The following is a 21,233-nucleotide window of genomic DNA, read 5'->3' as shown; positions in this document are numbered from 1 at the left end:
CCATCTTTGCTTGCTATCCCCCTTTGACCACTCAAGCAATGAACGTTCCCGACCTTCTCATTAGGCCCCCCGTTAACATCGAAGTGGCTGTAGTTGATCGGGTCGAGAGTTTCATGTTGCTTGGTGTCCACATCACCAACAAACTAGCATGGTCCAAACACACCAGGACAGTCGTGAAGAGCGCACGACAACACCTTTTCCCCCCTCAGGAGACTGAAAAGATTTCGGGATGGCCGATTAATTAGGGCCAATTTCAAGTTTTCATAACAATCGGTAATCAGCATTTTTGGATGACGATTATGGCAGATTACATTGCAATCCACGAGGAGACTGCGTGGCAGGCTGACCACCTGTTTCGCGAGTGCAGCAAGGAGCCAAGGTAAATTGCTAGCTAGCATTAAACGTATCTTATAAAAAACAATCTTACATAATCACTAGTTAAATACACATGGTTGATAATATTACTAGTTTAACTATCTTGTCCTGCGTTGCATATAATCAATGCGGTGCCTGTTCATTTATCCTCGAATCACAGCCTACTTCGCCAAATGGGTGATGACTTAACAAAAGTGCTATCGCGAAAAAAAGCACGATCGTTGCACCAATGAACCTAACCATAAACATCAATGCCTTTTTTTAAATCAATACACACACACACACACACACACACACACACACACACACACACACACACACATATATATATATATATATATATATATATATATATATGTGTATATAAAAAAAAAAATTTTACACCTTATTTAGTTAAGAAATTCATGTTAGCAGGCAATATTAACTAGGGAAATGTGTCACTTCTCTTGGGTTCAGTGCAAGCAGAGTCAGGGTATATGCAGCAGTTCGGGTCGCCTGGCTCCCTGCGAACTGTGTGAAGACCATTTCTTCCTAACAAAGACCGTAATTAATTTGCCAGAATTTTAAAAATTATGACATAATATTGAAGGTTGTGCAATGTAACAGCAATATTTAGACTTAGGGATGCCACCCGTTAGATAAAATACAGAATGGTTCCGTATTTCACTGAAAGAATAAACGTTTTGTTTTCGAAATGATAGTTTCTGGATTTGACCATATTAATGACCTAAGGCTCGTATTTCTGTGTGTTTATTATATTATAATTAAGTTTATGATAGAGCAGTCTGACTGAGCGGTAGTAGGCAACAGCAGGCTCGTAAGCATTCATTCAAACAGCACTTTCCTACGTTTGCCAGCAGCTCTTCGCAATGCTTGAAGCACAGCGCTGTTTATGACTTCAAGCCTATCAACTCCCGAGATTAGGCAGGCAATGCGGGTAATGCATAAGGCCCAATACATCACTGGGGCCAAGCTTCCTGCCATCCAGGACATACATACTAGGCAGTGTGAGAGGAAGGCCCAAAAAAATTGACAAAGACTCCAGTCCCGCAAGTCAGACTGTTCTCTCTGCTACCGCACGGCAAGCGGTACTGGAGCGTCTAGGTCCAAAAGGCTCTTAACAGCTTCTACCCCCAAGCTATAAGACCGCTGTACAATTAAATCAAAATGGCCACCCGGACTATTCACATTGAACCCCCCCTTGTTTTTACACTGCTGCTACTCGCTGTTTATTATCTATGCATAGTCACTTTACCTCTACCTACATGTACAAATTACCTCGACTAACCTGTACCCCCACACATTGACTCTGTACCGGTACCCCCTGTATATAGCCTCATTATTATTATTGTCATTTTATTGTGCTAATCTTTTATTACATTTTTTACTCTTTATAGTTCATCTTTTTTTTTTTACTCTTTCTTGAACTGCATTGTTGGTTAAGGGCTTAAGGGCTTGTAAGTAACTATTTCACGGTAAGGTCTACACCTGTTGTATTCGGCGCATGTGACAAATACAATTTGATTGGATTACCTTCCATCTCATGAATGATGTTTTTCAAAATGACTTGTCTTTTTTCGTTGCTTTATTAAATGCACTTTGAGATTCTGTAGGAAATGAATAGCGCCATAAAAGTTGAAATTATTATTATTATTATGTAAAGAGGGCCATATGTTGATTTCCATGCTCTCATTTCCACTGCTTAAAACAGAGGACACACTGCTACTACACATGAGTTTCATGTTCGTACAACATCCCAATCTTCATAGTTCCCCTGCTAGCTCACGTCTACCATTTTACACCCAGTCAAGCAATAACATAACATAACAAGTGCAGTCAGGCCTCAAATAATGAGTCTTTAGTGGAAATCTCTGGGCAAATGTCCAACTATTGACTCAAATCACCACCCGAGCTGATAAAGTAATTAAGACAAGCCAGGCTAGTGAACACATTCACCCACATGTGCTCTTCTAGGAACTCTATGATCTCTGTTTGACACCCTGGTACTAGGGCGAAACATTCCTCAACAGTGCTGTAACAGTGTTCTGTAGGCCTGTGCCTAGCATAGCAGTTAGCCTTTAGATTGTTTTTATGCAACCCTGTACATTGCAGTTAGCCATTAGCCTGCTGTAACAGTTCTTTTTTTCCAGGTCTGTGCCTAGCTGTTAGCCTGTTGTAACAGTGTTCTGCAGTGCCTAGCCATTAGCCTGCTGTTCCCAGTGCACTACCCTTGGGAGAGAGTGTGCTGTTGGGGGGGGGTAATGGAGTTTGAAAAACAAAATAACAGGAGGGAGTGGAGAGGGAGCGGAGCAGAGGGAGGGAGGGAGGTAGCGGTAAGCTGATTAGGTGGTGCCCTGGAGAGGTGCCAAGCCGTGGCCGTCGGCAGTGGGAATGCTGGGCTAGGTCCTGAGGAAGCTGGAGTGGGTTATTAAAGAGCGAGTGGCTCACCCAACAACAATGAGACTGTCGGGTTGGCCAAGGAACCGCCGTATGGGGTCGTGTGGCTTTTTACTACTTGACACGATGAATAAAAATGGGGTGAAAGAATATAAACAACTATAAAAAGACGAATGTTTGAAAGTTATGGTCGGGAACTTGGTCTTAAAAAAAATGCCTCAATCCATGTCAATAAGTAACACATCGTTATCTAGGCTATCAATTCTAAAGTACGATAAAATATAGGCCTATGCCTACTAAAAGGTTATCAGCCAATTCAAACTACTGTACTCCAGCAGTCTTATTAATATCTATATGACCTGTCCTGGTCAAAACAAACTAATTTCAAAGCCTTCAGATTCCACCCTGGGCTCTGCAGTGACTTGACCTTAACAGCTGACCGGGTTAGCAGCCCGTTAAAGCCAAGGTGAGAGGTCAAGAGGTCAGACAACACACCTGCACCCGTCACTCTCGGAGACGCAACCCGTAAAATACCCTGGGTAGTACGGCTGGGCTATTTATCGTCAATACCAGTCTACAATATTGTCAATAACGATATGCCGATACAGTGCTAAGAAAATGAAAAGCTCTACAAATTGGAATACTTCCATCCCAGTTTTGTTTGGTTGAATAGAAAATAAAATCAGCCCCTTAAAACCACTTGAAATTCATTTGTCGTCATCGAGGGTCATGCACTACTCATACAACATATTTAGAAGTTTTATTACTCAGTAGGGCTGGGAATTGCCAGGAACCTCACGATATGACGCTACTTACGAGCTGATACAATATGCATTGCGATTCTCATGATTCTATAGGTACTACGATTCGATACTGCGAATTGAATGCGAGCGTCAAAACATATCGCTCACAGAAAGACGAGAGAGAGCATGAGAAAATGAGTATTGATCAGTCATGGATATAAACAACAACAAAAAAAAAGTGTTGAAAACATATTGGCTTACTATTTAAAAAGAAGATTGAGAACAAGCTGAAGGATGAATCATGCCAGAGTTTTGGCGCAGGTACGGCTGAGCTGACTAGCATTTTCTAAGGCTATCTAGCAACAACAAAATGTTTTGTCTTTTTTAAACAAAATCAATAGTTGGAGTCAAAGTAACAATATAACATTTTCCAAAATAAGATTACGATATGGAACTGTATAGATTTTCCCCCATCACTATTATATTCACAACCATAAAATACAGCCAAATACAACCATACCGTCAAAAAAGATGGTAGAACCCTCAATCACCAGGTTGCCATGTATGCCATTTCTGTATGCATGAACGTGCTACTGCCTTGTAGCTAAATCAACACATATGTTGGTAAGTAGCTTCCTCGTATGGAGACCTAAGTTTTGAAGCATTTTGTGGCCAAATAGAGACAGCGCTAGAAGCAGTCATTCACAGCAGGCCACTGGCAGCGCTGGGCTATGACCTCTAGACAAACAGACTCGGGACTGAGATACTGTATCGTGTGTGTGTGTGTGTGTGTCACTCATGAACACCGCCACACAAGTCCTGAGAGGAAAATGTCCCGTCCCCTCTCATTCCAGCTAGCCCCTCCCTCAGCCTTTCGCTTTATTAGACGCTTGTCTCAGAGTTGGCTAAACTCTTCGCCCTGAGGCATCAAATGAAACCTTTTGTCGGTGTCCTGGTCTAGTGTTTGGAGCAAACTGAGCGAGCAGTCAGTCAGACCATTTTTGTCTTTATAGGGGTCGGACGAGGGGGTTCAGGGGAGAAAGAAGTTAAACAATGCTGTTGGCTCCCATCTCAAACTCAAATGATTTATTGGCACAGAGGAGACAGAGAGACAGACAGACAGAAAGTCAGTGAGCGAGGGAGGGTAGGGGACAGAGAGAGAGAGTGAGCGTGTAATGGGAAAGTAAAAAATGAAGTGAGAGAGTATACGTGAGAGAGAGAGAGCATACACTCATCTAGCCAAAGCCTCCCAGAGACAGGCTTTCTCTGCACCATGAATGGTTGGAAATCGTTAAAAGAAAGAGAGTGAGAGAAAGGAAGAGGGTGAAAAAAAGTGCTGTATAAAAGGAACCTGTTCAAGATTTGTTCCTCTTTTATGGTGTTATGACCAGGATTTATCAAATCAAATGTAATTTGTCACATGGTTCGTAAACAACAGGCGTAGACTAACAGTGAAATGCTTACCCTTCCCAACAACACAGAGAGAAAAATAGAAAATAACGAGGAATGAATACACAATGAGTAACTTTAACTTGGCTAAATACACACAGAGTACCAGTACTGAGTTGATGCAGGTGTGCGAGGTAATTGGGGTAGATATGTACATATAGTGCATTCGGAAAGTATTCGGACCCCTTCCCTTTTCCACTTTGTTAGGTTACAGCATTATTCTAAAATGTATTCAATTGTTTTTGTTCTCATCAATCTACGCACAACACGCCAAAATGGCAAAGCAAAAACAGGTTTGGATACGTGCAAATTTATAAAAAATAACAATTCAGACCCTTTACTTAGTACTTTGTTGAAGCACTTTTGGCAGCGATTACAGTAGAGTCTTCTTGGGTATGACGCTACAAGCTTGGCACACCTGTATTTGGGGAGTTTCTCCCATTCTTCTCTGCAGATCCTCTCAAGCTCTGTCAGATTGGATGGGGAGCGTCGCTGCACAGCTATTTTCAGGTCTCTCAAAAGATGTTCGATCAGGTTCAAGTCCGGACTCTGGCTGGGCCACTCAAGAACATTCAGAGACTTGTCCTGAAGCCACTCCTGCATTGTCTTGGCTGTGTGCGTAGGTTCATTCTCCTGTTGGAAGGTGAACATTCGCCCCAATCTGAGGTCCTGAGCATTCTGGAGCAGATTTTCATCAAGGATCTCTGTACTTTGCTCCGTTCATCTTTCCCTTGATCCTGACTGGTCTCTCAGTCCATGCCACTGAAAAACATCCCCACACCATGATGCTGCCACCACCATGCTTCACAGTAGGGATGGTATTGGCCAGGGGATGAGCGGTGCCTGGTTTCCTCCAAACGTGACGCTTGGCATTCAGGCCAAAGAGTTCAATCTTGGTTTCCACAGACCAGAGTATCTTGTTTCTCATGGTCAGAGTCCTTTAGGTGCCTTTTGGCAAACTCCATGCGGGCTGTCATGTGCCTTTTACTGAGGAGTGGCTTCCGTCTGGCCACTACCATAGAGGCCTGATTGGTGGAGCTCTGTCAGAGTGACCATCGGGTTCTTGGTCACCTCTCTGACCAAGGCCCTTCTCCCCTGATTGCTCAGTTTGGCCGGGCGGCCAGCTCTAGGAAGAGTCTTGGTGGTTCCAAACTTCTTCCATTTAAGAATGGATGGGGGCCGCTGTGTTCTTGGGGACGTTCAATGATGCAGAAATGTTTTGGTACCCTACCCCAGATCTGTGCCTCGACACAATCTTGTCTCGGCGCTCTAAGGACAATTCCTTCGACCTCATTTTATTCCTTCGAAAACATTTTATTTAATCCCTTTTAGAATAAGGCTGTAACGTAACAACAACCATCAGACTATTCTCAATTTAATCTTGACTTTACTAATATGTCAAATTAATTTCAATTTAGAATGCCCTGTTATGAAATGGGCAAGAACGGGGCAAGACTAAAAATACATGTCATCCGTATGCACTAGAAAAGCAAATGGAGGCCACTTTCCCGTCTGTAGTTTTTCACTCATGTCAGGTGGCTACTCCGGTAATTTCGCTGCGCGACAGGTGATATTCCGCCCAAACTCTACCATAGGCTCTCCAAGGGCTGTTGCGGTGACTATTACCGGTCATGAAGGCAGTCAAATTCCACATGACCGTTTAGTCAGGATAATAAGGCATCTCCAAGCTCTGATGCTGCTGATGGTCATTAGTAGCCTACCAAACTTGCTAACTGCCTGCTACTCAGCACTCTATTGTCCCTCTAATCACTCTGACATCAATGCAAATGTATTCGAAAATCTAAATCAAATACTTCATGAGAGCCCATGATCTCATGTTGCGCAACATTTCTATAGGCTATTTAATTGCGGGAGAAAGAGTGATGGCCGCTAATAAAAAGAGGAGGATTCCATCAGCTTTCTATAGGCTAGGCCTACTATATTTATTTCTCAGTGTTCCTAATATTAAGCACATTGCTTATATTTACAATTTTTTTTTTTTACATTTTAGTCATTTAGCAGATGCGCTTATCCAGAGCGACTTACAGTAGTGAATGCATACATTTAATACGTTTTTTTTTCTTCCCGTACTGGTCCCCCGTGGGAATCGAACCCACAACCCTGGCGTTGCAAACACCATGCTCTACCAACTGAGCCACACGGGACCTAAGAAGTATAGCCTACCTGGCATGCATGAAAATAAACCATGGGGAAAAAGCGTCCTCCATTCGCTATTTAAGTGCATAGATGACATGTACAGTCGCTGCCAAATCTTTTGAGAATGACACAAATATTAATTTTCACAAAGTCTGCTGCCTCAGTTTGTATGATGGCAATTTGCATATACTCCAGAATGTTATGAAGAGTGATCAGATGAAATGCAAAGTCCTTCTTTGCCATGCAAATGAACTGAATCCCCCAAACACATTTCCACTGCATTTCAGCCCTGCCACAAAAGGACCAGCTGACACGTCAGTGATTATTTCGTTAACACAGGTGTGACTGTTGACGAGGACAAGCCTGGAGATCACTTTGTCATGCTGATTGAGTTCGAATAACAGACTGAAAGCTTCAAAAGGAGGGTGGTGCTTGGAATCATTGTTCTTCCTCTGTCAACCATGGTTACTTGCAAGGAAACACATACCGTCATCATTGCTTTGCATAAAAAGGGATTCACAGGCAAGGATATTGCTGCCAGTAAGATTGCACCTAAATCAACCATTTATCGGATCATCAAGAACTTCAAGGAGAACAGTTAAATTGTTGTGAAGGCGGCTTCAGGGCACCCAAGAAAGTCCAGCAAGCGCCAGGACCGTCTCCTAAAGTTGATTCAGTTGCGGGATCGGGGCACCACCAGTACAGAGCTTGCTCAGTGATGGCAGCAGGCAGATGTGAGTGCATCTGCACGCACAGTGAGGCGAAGACTTTTGGAGGATGCCCTGGTGTCAAGAAGGGCAGCAAAGAAGCCACTTCTCTCCAGGAAAAACATCAAGGACAGACTGATATTATGCAAAAGGTACAGGGATTGGACTGCTGAGGACTGGGGTAAAGTCATTTTCCCTGATGAATCCCCTTTCCGATTGTTTGGGGCATCCGGAAAAAAGCTTGTCCGGATAAGACAAGGTGAGCGCTACCATCAGTCCTGTGTCATGCCAACAGTAAAGCATCCTGAGACCATTCATGTGTGGGGTTGCTTCTCAGCCAAGGGAGTGAGCTGACTCACAATTTTACATAAGAACACAGCCATTAATAAAGAATGGTGCCAACACATCCTCCGAGAGCAACTTCTCCCAACCATCCAGGAACAGGTTTGTGACGAACAATGCCTTTTCCAGCATGATGGAGCACCTTGCCATAAGGCAAAAGTGATAACTAAGTGGCTCGGGGAACAAAACATCGATATTTTGGTTCCATGGCAAGGAAACTCCCCAGACCTTAATCCCATTGAGAACTTGGGGTCAATCCTCAAGAGGTGTATGGACAAACAAAACTCCACACATTCTGACAAACTCCAAGCATTGATTATGCAAGAATGGGCTGCCATCAGTCAGGATGTGGCCCAGAAGTTAATTGACAGCATGCCAGGGCAGATTGCAGAGGTCTTGAAAAAGAAGGGTCAACAATGCAAATATTGACTCTTTGCATCAACTTCATGTAATTGTCAATAAGAGCCTTTGACACTTATGAAATGCTTGCAATTATACTTCAGTAGTCCATAGTAACATCTGACAAAAATATCTAGACACTGAAGAAGCAAACTTTGTGGAAATTAATATTTGTGTCATTCTCAAAACTTTTGGCCACGACTGTACTGTATTTGTTCCTGCTGCCCCGGTTTCGATACAGGTGCATGATAATGGTCTATTCTAAATCATAACAAAATGTGACATATATATTATATGTAAAGACAAGATTAAATCAAGAATAGTCTGATGAGTGACAATATTAGCCTATCACTTGTGAATGATGCCCAGCATAAGAAACAATGCCTTTTTTTGCAACTTTTTCTAATCATAGTCACACATCTCATTTAGGCTAGCCCATAGGCCTATATGTTTTAATAAGGTTTGTATCAAACTGAAGTGGCCAAATAACTTCTTAAATTAAGCACATTAATCCGCTTTACAAGAGGTGTAGAGCCTAACTGGCATATATATGCAGCATGTGAGTTTCAAGTTTAGGGAAGATAATTTTCACCATAAAAATGCACCTTTATAATAAAAGCATTACATGCCTAATCGCATTTGCGGTCCCTATTGATAATGGTGTTTTCCGCTAATGGAACATTCAAGCTTATAGTCTACTACCATGTGCGCATTACTGCGCTTATAATGTGAAGAAATAGTCGAATAGTTTATCAACATTTTAAGCTAAACATTCTGATCTGTTGCGTCAGCCACATTGCATAAAAAGGTTTTGATGCTAGTGGTTGTATTAATATGGGATCCATCGCATCCTACAACTGTTCGAGACTGTTTGGAATATTTATTTCTTGCACAGAATAGGTCGACTTTCTTCCTATGGGGGATAGTAGATTGATATACGCTAGTGCTCTTGCTGTTTGTTAGGTCTACTCATCTTGTTGGCTGACGAAAAGTAAATGTGGGCAGTTCTTCCATATGCACCTCGGAATTGGATAAGGATGCGCACAGTTAAATCATTAGTCTCATGCAGCCTTACAATATATCAAAAATCAAAACATATAGCCCAATGTTTACAGAACAACTTAAAGCTACATTAATAACTCTAAACTAAGCATATAGCAATACCAATTTCTTTGTTAACCGATCAACACAGAAGCCACATGAGAAAATATTTATATTTCATTCAGCTTTGTTCAATTGTATACTTCATACTATAAAATAATGCCATGGAATGATAAGCAAATCTTGTCTGCTAAATGAACTAGTGTAGCACACAGCAATTTGGCATAGCCATTTTTGTCATATCATGCTTCTTTAGACCTGTCTAAAATAAATAATGGATTTATTGTGAAGGTGCAGGCTGTATTACATGGATTTATTAAACTTTTTTAAATGGCTTGTAGGCTGTGTGTGGAAGCCAGGAGATGCTACATGTGTTTATGTTAATTAAACGGTGAATTACCATGAGACTGACAGTTATTTGCTTGACAATCACCGGCTGATGAAATTTTGTGACCGCCACAGCCCTAGGCTCTCCAACCCCGTTCCTGCAGCTACCCAGTGCTTCATTTGGGAAAGCAAGTGAAATCTGTTCAGGAACGTTGATAGTAACATGTTTTCATTAAACTGTTGATAGCCCCTCTCAATGCGTACTGAATACAGGACTGAAGGAGAGAGGGGAGGGGATGGAAACTTGTGCTGGTGAGATTACCTTTTTTATAAAGAATATGAGTCTGCCTATTAATTATGAAAATATAAAACATATCCTATTACTAGGCTATTCAAAATCAAATCCACCACAATTTTAGGCTAAATATGAATTTGTTCATTTAGGCTAGACCAATTATGTACCAAAGATATCTTAAAATCAGTATTTTTTTTAAAATGTTTTTCTGCCTTGTGTAATATGCAGTAGGTTATGTATTGTATAGCAGCACAATCATTATTTTAATTCAGGTTTTGAAACATCCACAATGATCATGTTTTCCATTCAACCTGTTGAATTTATTTTATTCAAATTGATCAGAGTGAGATGAGTTTTAAAAGCACATACTATCTTGATAAGTGTTTGTGATTTTCAATTTAATTTGCATTGATGTCTGTGGTTGGAGGGACAATAGGGCCCTGAGAACCAGGCCATTAGCGACCTGATGATCATTGGCGAGTTGGGTACTACTAATGCCTGTGCATAAAAGGAGATTACCGTGACTCAACGGTCACTTAGAATTTTACTGCGGTCATGACTCATGACTGCTGGTGTGGCAGTGATACGGTCACTGCAACAGCCCTAGTCCTGGTAATCAGTCTGTTAACCTGTTTAAAAGGTCTTACATCGGCTACAGAGAGAAAAGTACGGAACAGCTGGTGCTCTTATGCATGGTTCAGTGTTGCTTGCCTCGAAGCAAGCATAGAAAGCATTTAACTCATCTGGTAGGCTTATGTAAGTGGGCAGCTCGTGGCTGGGCGTCCCTTTGTAGTCCGTGATAGTTTGCAAGGCCTGACACATTCAATGATTGTCAGAGCCAGTTTAGTAGGATTCCATCTTAGTTCTGTATTGACGCTTTGCCTGTTTGATGGCTCGTCGGATGTCGTAGCGGGATTTCTTATGAGCGTCCGGATTAGTGTCCCGCTAACTGAGCTAAAGGCAGGCCTTTAGCTCAGTGCGGATGTTGCATGTAATCCATGGCTTCTGGTTAAGATATGTACGTATTGTCACTGTGGGGATGGGGGGGGGGGGACGTAGCTCTTCTGATGTCCAGAAGCTGTATTCGTTCATAGGAAATTATGGCAGGGACATTATGTACAAAGATCAGCGTAAAAACAACACAAAATAGTACAATTGGTCAGGAGCATGTAAAACAGCTGCTATCCACTGCAGCGCCATCTTTTAACTCGTAAAAAAACACCAGAGGTGCTGAGAGATTTACTACCCCAACATTGAGTGATTCTGTCCAGTGCCTGACAGCCTGCCTAACTGGAGGTAAAGACTGAGGAACCTTGCAAGTCAATACAATACTGTGAAAAAAATGAACCACTTAACAAGACATCTACAATATTGCCTTCATAGGTTCCCTCACATGAAGTAGAAGGAAGAGATCACACACACACACACACACACACACACACACACACACACACACACACACACACACAGTTTAGGCACCACACAGTTTGTTTGGAGGAGGAAGTGACTAACGCTGAGGGTGGGTAACAGGCTGACCACAAAATAAATGTAGAAATCCATGTTATTCAATTATTGCGCGCGCACCAACGAGCGTCTGCGTTGCCAAGGGCTAAAATAGAAGTCATTGCTATTTCTGACGCAGATCGCGCTGCAAGTCCTGCCTCTCCCATCTTCTCATTGGTTTATAGAAGCAGGTACCCACGTGCCATCTCCTCATTGGTTATACCCACGTGGGTGATTGAAAGACAAACTGTTTTGATGGTCGTCATGGTAATACTATGAAAGTTTAGATGCCAATCACCATATAAGTTCAAAGATGAAAAAGCCTGGAAGGAGGAGAGATGACTAGAAACGATTCGGTTGACCGTTTTATGTGTGGATTAATTGGGGGAGTAGAGGACCTTGTGCATTTCAGGTAAAATAACAACTCAATGTTTATATCCCAGGACAAATTAGCTAGCAACAGCAAGCTAGCTAAATAGGACAAATTAGCTAGCAAGTGCAAGCTAACTAGCTAAATTGCCAGAAATGTTTAATGCTTTTCGACCTGTCCCCAAATTAATGTCATTGGTTCAGAGTTTGTTTTGATATTTTAACCTGCATGTCGTGATCGCATTTGGTGTAGGGGGACAAAATATATTCATGCACAATGGCGCACGCGCGCAGCCGGTTTGGGTTCTGTGTAACTATGTTGGGCAAATCTGTAAACTGGGAGGACTGTGTGTGTGGATTTTTTGGGCCACTGAAAATGTTGTTTAGCCATTGTAATTTGGGAAGTCGTTATTTTTAGGAGGTAGGGTGTCAATTTCGTTTAGTAACTACGCTCTTCAAAGCGTCTGAAGAAATAGTCTCTGTATGAGCCACAACATTAGCATAGCAACTTTTAGCATGTAGCAACATTAGCATGTTTGCATTGCGTTAGCATAACAATGCCACATTACAAGCTACTCTAAACCTCTGCTGGGGTCATTGAGATATGAATAGGGTGAACAGTAATTTCTCCGTTAGGGGCTAAAAGACTGGCGGCAAGAACCTTAGCATTGTTATTTAGCAGACAGCCAGTGTTAGCCTAGCCGACGGACAGTAGGCCTACAGTGCGGTACAGTCTAGAAAGCACGGCTGGACCTCACTGCTTTGACTAAAGTGATGAAAGTATCCAAACAGTGAACCACTGGGACAGATTAGATTTTTATCTGTGTCACATCCGGGATGTCTGTTGACTAAAGCCAGGCCAGAAAGACTGGAGAGCAGAGGTTTAAACAGATGGAAAAAGAGAGAGACAGGAAGAGGGTAGTGGAGTGACAAATGGTGTGAAAGCACCCACAGGAAGTAGGTCCGTGTGTGTGTGTGTGTGTGTGTGTGTGTGTGTGGCAGTATATAGGACTATACTGTGATGTGCTCTAGAACTTGTAGCATACGTTATGACTCTCAAGGCTGCTCAACCTTGGTCTCTTTACCCACCCATTTCCCAGTTTCTATCTGCAAAGATGGCAGACAGGGCACAATAGGCCTCTTCAGCGCATTGGTTTGTTGAGTAACCCTTGAATTACTCACTTTTTAAGTTCAGTTATCAAAATAACTTCTTGATAACGTTCAAAACACACAACCTTTATCACAAGAAAACAGACCGCAAACTTCGTTTTGGTTTTATTTTTGCATATTATGTCACTGATTTGGCTTTCCACTAATGGCTGAGCTTAACGCATGGGAGCATTCAAACGGAAAATATGGCATGTTTACAAAACATAATTTGCCATTGTATGAGACAATAGCTTTCTGCCTCGGGATCTGTGGCAAGGCTGTGTGGATGGTCGGGAGCAAACTGTATGGACCTAGGCGATTAGAAGCCCAGTGAATGGGTATTCCCATGGTTTTGCGGCTTTGTACGTCGGGAACAGTGACCCCACTGTAAGCCGCGGCTGTTTACATTCCAGAAGATCAGTTCCTACTGAAGCCAGGGGAAGGAAGGGCAGGGGTTAAAAAGCGCTCTCACACACCCAATCTTCCCAGTCCAAAACAAGCCTTGACGCGGTCTGTAAACAAACTAGCAGAGAACACCACTTGAGTTTAGACTTACACGGTCTTATAGACGGTCTAACTTGTAATCCACTTCCCAACTCCTCTTTTTCAGTCGCTTTTCCTCCCTTTTATTTCTAAATCCCTCCTTTCTCTCCCACCCACCCACACACCCACCCACCCACCCACCCCTCCTTCGATCCCTGTGAATTCTCTCTTTCCAACATCCCTAACTACCCAAATCCCTCAATCTACTCCCATTCCTACACCATCACCACCTCTTTCACTCCATCCCGCGCTCTCTCCTATAAACCCAGTCCCCCTCCCTCCCTACTCCGCCTCTCCCCTCTTTTCCCATGGCTGGTTGCAGTGTTTCGAAAGCCTTCTGGGAGCGAGCAGCTCTAATTTAGACGGGGGGGCTTCCAGTTATGTCCCGCCACAGATCGCCTGGAGGCAACAACACTGCAGCACTCCCTGTCCCTGTATCCACATGACCAGGCAAAAGACAAAAGGCTTTTTGGAGCCAGTTAAAAATAGCTCGCAGTTTAATGTTGGGGTTGGGGGGGGGGGACCTTGCATGTTCCAGTGTGTCACAATCTCGTCTCACGTGTGGCAAGCAGACAAATCTTTAGCCAAATCTTTGGCCAAGGCAAACTCAGACTGGGGTCTTACACAAAACCTGTAGCGGTGCGTTCAAGCAAACAAGCTGTAAAAAGAGGGAAAGAAGGCCAAATACCAGCAATTAAAAAGTAAGTACAGTTCGGTTTGTCCAAGTGAGACTGAACAGCATTTAGTTGTGCCTCTATGGCCTTCGTGTAAAATCAGATCTGCCTCGGCTCTGACCAACCTCACAATCCCTTATCCTTCGACAACCACGCCAGGCAGAAACGGGTCAAACCAAACTTTGTGTTCCCGTAACACGATAGGCAAGGAGGTTTCACCCGCGGGTGTCAACACACTTCCAGAATTCACACTAGAAGAATTACATAAGACTACTAGCCTCGGGATGCTAAGGGCAACGCTTTAAAAAGAGCTGCCGTGACAGAACCAGTGAGAACAAGGGAAAGGTGATCCGATCATTGATCAAAAGTTACTTAGGCTAACACGCCAATATGACAACATGCCCAATAGACAGCATGTAATATTAACTTAAAAGGCACTGCCAAAGCAGAAACAACGATTGCAAAAATCAACATAAATCAATCCTAGCTCTAATTCATGGTTTTCAATACAGCAACAGAATCTGGCCTACCCTAACAGGATACAAAAGCTGAAACACAGTCAGGAAACAAGTAACCTGCATTGATAACATTCATAGATGTAATTCTACAGCGTCTGGTGAAAAAAAAAAAAAAAAACAGCAAGACAAAACGATATCCCACCCGATTCAGATTCTCCACCTCATGCCAACGAGTTAGTGGGTGTGTTTAGCATGAATACTAGATTAGAACCATGAGCTGGCGCACACCCAGAAAAATGTGTTTGTGTGGAGGTGCTGACTAACGGCGAATAAACTCTAAAAATAAAGAAAGTCGCACACTCCATATATAAACTCCCAGCAATTTAATGGGTATTTACCAACGTTTCGGCATCACTGCTGAGGAAGGCACAGTGATGCCGAAACGTTGGTAAATACCCATTAAATTGCTGGGAGTTTCTATATGGAGTGTGCGACTTTCTTTAGCATGAATACCAAACGTATTTAAGCCACGTCACACAGCGGCTGTTGGAGTGTAGGTGTTGAGCTGTGCGTTTGAACCGAGTCAACGAAGTGGTCAAGAGGAGCTAGGTGTTGCCGTGTCCATTTTAGACCGCGTCGCGGGAGGGTCATTAGAGAGTGGGTGTCGAGCTGTGTGCTGGTGATGTTGTCAAGAGTCTCCCGCTGAGGCGAAAAATCTCCACGCCGCCCCTGCTTTGTCAGAGGTGTGGTAAGGGATTGTGGTGCGCGTGTCTGCGATACGTGTTTCTCTCACGCAGTCTAAGCAAAATACACAACATGTTCCGTGCAAAAGTGAAAGCCATATTTGTGGAAGTTCAGCAATGACATTACGTTCCTCTAGAACTGCTTAGTCATCTCTTGACTCCTTCAGGTGACCGTGACTCCTGTCTGAGACCTCGAGACACTTCTGACCCAGCAACACTTGTTCCTGACAAACACTCTGCAGTCAAGCACTCTTTGTCCTACACAAGCACACACACACACACACACACACACACAATTCTTGAGCCGCTTCAGGATTGCAAAAACAGCTAGTTCTTTTAAAAGATAACAAAAAAGTCAACTCTGGTAGCCTACAATTCAGCCACGCCATGGTCAAACATCCATTTAACGCGCTGTTGAACAAAGAAACAGAAAGGCGTTACCAAGGCAACGCGGCTTAACTTCAGACAGCCCTTGCAAAACTTGTCAATACCGTATGTACCACGATTGGTGCTTTCATTCATATGTCAATCGAATTCATATCTTTCAAAATCAGTGACAAGGGTGAAATCTTTAACATAAAGCTCCAAGTTCACCGATTCCTTTTGGAAACGTACTTAGGAAATGTTAGTTGTTTCGGGGCCTATGCTAACACACACCCAGCACTAAAGCTCAAAGCCCACTGTACCATACACTAGGACGGCTGCACATGTTTGATATAGGCAGACACGTTCCGCTCATTCTCTCCCTCCATCCCTTTCTTCCCATCTACTGCTACTGGAAAGTAACTCTTCCTACTCTCCATCCATCCACCCACCCACCCACACTTTCTCTCTCTCTGCTACGTCCTCCCACTCACACACTCTCTCTTTGGTACATCTTCCCCCTCTCCTTCCACACAGTCTCCCTCTGATAACCTCTCTTCAAAGCCACTCTTGCCCTCCTTGGTCTAAAATGGTGGTGAGTCTCACTGGGTGTTCACTGTTCACCCCTGGAGGAGTGGAGGGCGACCCCAAAAACGCCCAGTGGGAGCGTGTGATCTCTTCTTCCCCCCCCCCCCCCAGGGCGATGCCACATCCTGCGGGTTGGGACCACAGCCCATCTGGGCCTGTTTAGAGCCATGCAGGACACCAGAGCCATAAAAACTAGAGGCCCCGGAAAAACACACACACACACACAGGGGCAACCTTCTCATCTCCAAAACCCAACCCTGTGCTCTCTGGTGGGCCTCTGATGTGGCTACAGGCCCTGGGTTTCATGGTTTCGAGGAGACGTCATGCTTTTTATCGTTCCCATTTCTCAAAAGTCTAAAGGAGTGTGTGTATTTCCTTGTGTTAAAGTGCGTTACTGTACATGTCATTGTCCTATGTTTGGAGTGCGTTTATGCTGCATGATATTATTACCCATGCCCTTGTGTTGTGGCTAGACGTGTATGCCTAGTGTTGAGTGTAGCCGTGCGCAGTGCTGCTTGTTTTTCCTAACGTAGTGCATGTATGTTGTTGAGGGTTTGTGGAGGCTGGGTGGCAGAGGGTATATTTGATCTGGAGAGGAAGAGGAGGAGTGTGGTCTTAGCAGCCCCATCGAGGCCTTCATCCATCCCTGCCCTCTCATTATGTCCTGAGGATACAGCACTCTCCATCGGGGGGGGGGAACACGCATGCGAAAACACACACACACACACCTTATTCTACACAGTGCAAGAATTCTTAGGGACGGTACACAACTCGCCTCTACCACATACGTAATGTGCTTTAGACCAGTGGTTCTCAACCTTTTTAGGTTCCTGTACCCACTTTGCTCTGCCTGGAGTACCACGGAAGTACCCCCTCGTGCATTTTACCAGTAGACCTATGTTCTTACCAGTCTTCCCAAATACCTCGTGGATTAGCCAAGCACCCCTGAAGGTACACACACCCTAAGATCAGAAGCACTGCCAGGTAGCCTAGTGGTTAGAGCGTTGGGCCCGTAACCCAAAGGTTGCTAGATCAAATCCCCGAGCAGACAAGGGGGGAAAAAAATCTGTCTTTCTGCCCCTGAACAAGGCAGTTACTGTTCCTAGGCCGTCATTGTAAGTAAAAATTTGTTCTTAACTGACTTGCCTAGTTAAATAAAGATTACAATCCAACAAGAGAGTATAATATAGGATATATGAGAAACTCACGCTCTGTTTTACCAAAGGCCTAGCTTCTGGTGCCAGATACAGGAAAGATTTAGCCTAATTTGCAGCCGCTTATTAAAAATGGCCCAACAATTATTCAAACATGATGTATTCATCACCGCTTGTTCTACACTTCACAGATGTATATTTAGAGCACTCCAGCTCTCCACCTCCGTTGCTGACCTATTTCCATCCTCCTTTCAGACGGCAGATGAAAAGATGAAATGACACTAACCGAGGAGGAAGGGAAAGGGAGGGCGAGTGGGAGACACCCTCTCTTTTTCTTTCGCTTTCCTCCTCCCCCTCTCCTCCGTACGCATTCTTTATTTGTCGCCTCACTCGAATCCAAATCGCTGCCTTTAAGACCGTGCGTACGCTCATTTGGACTCGTGCCTCAGAAATATTTCATTTCACTGAGTCTCAGGTATGCGTCACCTGGCGAGAGGATGATCAACGTGACGTGTACGGTTCCTTTCCGACACACTGATCAACGCGTGCATTAGTACCTACGTAACAGGGCTCTACAGATCAACAATTCTTTTCTGATGACCCCTTCGAGTTGAGGGATGCGTTTTCCACCCACATACCAATAGCTTCACCGCCAATGTGCGCACACACGCACCCACACACCAGAAAAGGCCTCTTCCCACTGCCTCACTTACATAAGGGCACTCAGCCTCTCTCACCAACGAACACCGCAGAGAGAATGAGTCAACAGCAATGAGCCAAGTGCTCTTTCATCCCGATGCGGTTTTCACCTCTCGTTCAAAATAAAAAAAAAAAGACAAAAAAAGAACCTCTCTTTCCAAGCAGTTGGATAAGAGGAAAACGGGCCAATCAATACGCTGCCTGCCCACTCTCTCCACTCCTCATATGAATTGCTAAACTGCTGGCACTAAGAGGGCAGTGTTGAATATGTGTACCTCAACTTTACTCTATTTACTTTAGAGAAACAATTACGACGTCGTGGCAACTTCGTCACAACGCTGTCGCGTGGTAATGTCATCACGACCAACTTTCTTACAACATGTAACGTTGTCACAAGTTGTCAGAACATCAGGTGTTGGTAGGGAAGGTAGTAGGTCCATACAGAGTATCCAACAGTGACACTGATAAACAGAAAGGCCTCAAAATGGATAAAAAAAATGGAGTTTTTTTGCACAGGTTTGTTTGCACCTTAAAACAAACACACCTGTGCACCTGACTTATCTGTGACACCTGGTGTCCCCGCATTCCTTTCAACCTCACTGAGCTAGTTCTCTACGAATTAGCATGTTAGCGTGACGCTATGCTAGCCCCGGAGGGACGGTGTGCGCTGAGTGTTGACAACCCAGCCCTGTGGCACCGGGCCCACCTCAGACACGTCTCAGGAGAGTGTCAGAATCCCAACACTCCGCTTACACATGCCGGAAAACATCAAAAGGCATGTGTCCAACTTGACTGACAACACATGAACAGTCTAAATGTTGTGCGTGTCTAAACTGGGCGGAAACGTCTCCAGTTGTGTAAAAAAATTAAAATATATATTTTTTTAAACGGCCTTCGTGCAGAAGGAACTTTGCTAATAAACTACGGACATCATAAAACATAATTTAGTGCTTAACGGGGAAGTTGACTCACCATCTCGTCCAGGGCGTAGCGGAGTAATCCATGTTCGTATAGGATGAAGAACCTCCTCTGCCATTTCTGGAGAGAAAGAGAGAGAGAGAAAGAGAAAGAGAGAGAGATGCTAGTTATAGTGACATCTGATAGGGCAACTTACGCTATATAATATGTATGCTATTATAGGACTTAAACTGTCCCGTTGATTTGGGTAAAAGCAATGTAGCTCAAATGGTAAGCGCAACGCAGTTTACGGAAGTGGTGGTATACAGGCACGGTTGGACTTTCAATGACCACAGAACACATAGTGGATGTGTAGGGAGTTACAGTCATAGGCTATGAGCCTATAGTGGCTATGCTATAAAACAGGGATCACTCAGAAGAATCCCCAAGCCCAACGACACCGAAAAGTCCCCAGCATGCGTTGCGGTTTCATAGTTTTTTTTGTTTTTTGGGGGGGGGGGGGGGTGACATGGCTGCAGATGATTTAGTGAGAGTCAGTGTGCCCTAGATCCCAAAGCCAGGACTGAGCCAACACTATTACCCCAACACGCAGACACGCGCCGCGCACACACACGGGTAAAGTTTCCCATCGGTATCCACTGTGTTGGCTTGGCAACATTTGAAAATGACAGACCGTTGTACTACATACTGGACATGTGTGTCACTTAAATACAGAGAGAGAGACCGAGAGAGAGAGAGAGAGAGAGAGGAGACCGAGAGACAGAGAGAGAGAGATGAAGTGAGAGAGAGACCGAGAGAGATGAAGTGAGAGAGAGACCGAGAGAGAGATGAAGTGAGAGAGAGACGAAGTGAGAGAGAGACCGAGAGAGAGATGAAGTGAGAGAGAGACGAAGTGAGAGAGAGACCGAGAGAGAGATGAAGTGAGAGAGAGAGACAGAGAGAGACAGCGAGAGAGACAGCGAGAGAGAGAGAGAGAGATGAAGTGAGAGAGAGAGAGATGAAGTGAGAGAGAGAGAGATGAAGTGAGAGAGAGAGAGATGAAGTGAGAGAGAGAGAGATGAAGTGAGAATGCCTCCAACTCTGTAACAGAGGGGGAGGTTGACTTAAGCGAACCACCTAGACACGATCGCTGAGCGATCACTGTTCACCAGGATACATTCCTGGCGCTAACAGGAACCTCCGCTAGCATCTGATGAAAACATGCCACAGCCAAAACAGAAACATCCAGCATACACTCTATGCACTGTACCTAATCCCTCCAACACCAAAGTGTCCTCCAAGTGTAAATTCTACAACCAGGTTAGTCCAGGTTTGTTTGAGGAGAAGATTGGATCGTCACAAGACAAAAAAAAGAATTATCCCTTTAACCCAGGCTGTTACATCTCTTTCCCTCTTTTTCCCCTTGAAGGCACTAGTGGAGTTCCAGGTATTAGAAAGTATGCAAAGAAGCCTTAGGGCGAAACTAGCGCTAAATGACTCTTTTTAGTGAAAATGATAAATGGTAGGCTATATGTTCTCCCACTTTTATACACTCTATATCACCAACCCCTCCTTTCTTAATGCCCAGTTTTGTCCGGGTGTTTAAGTTTCTGGCCTCGGTTTTCTGCCGAGATCCATCAATAAAAGACGGGGAAGTGCTTTGTGATCTACGGGGCGTCGGGGGGGCCCCCGAATAGGGCTGCCGATAGGCGTCCTCAGCAAAGCCTGAGTTACAGGAACATCCTACTCATTGAGGCCATTAAACTGTAATATAAGGCTCAGAGGGGACCACTGAATGCAG

At 44.0% G+C, this 21,233-nt stretch overlaps 1 protein-coding gene across 8 annotated transcripts in view; it reads right to left on the bottom strand.

Annotated features, from left to right (window-relative positions):
- Positions 1–21,233, bottom strand: part of LOC115160061 (myosin phosphatase Rho interacting protein) — a 106,076-nt gene that overhangs the window by 73,476 nt on the left and 11,367 nt on the right. For all 8 annotated transcript variants that reach the window (XM_029710328.1, XM_029710324.1, XM_029710338.1 and 5 more), the window contains exon 3: positions 19,508–19,573. In XM_029710328.1, the coding sequence (XP_029566188.1) occupies positions 19,508–19,573 (66 nt within the window). The remainder of the gene's footprint in view (positions 1–19,507; positions 19,574–21,233) is intronic.

Source organism: Salmo trutta, chromosome 2, assembly GCF_901001165.1.
Source record: "Salmo trutta chromosome 2, fSalTru1.1, whole genome shotgun sequence".
Lineage (NCBI taxonomy): Eukaryota > Metazoa > Chordata > Actinopteri > Salmoniformes > Salmonidae > Salmo > Salmo trutta.
Note: the sequence above shows the minus strand (reverse complement) of the source record. Positions and strands in the feature narration are given on the sequence as shown.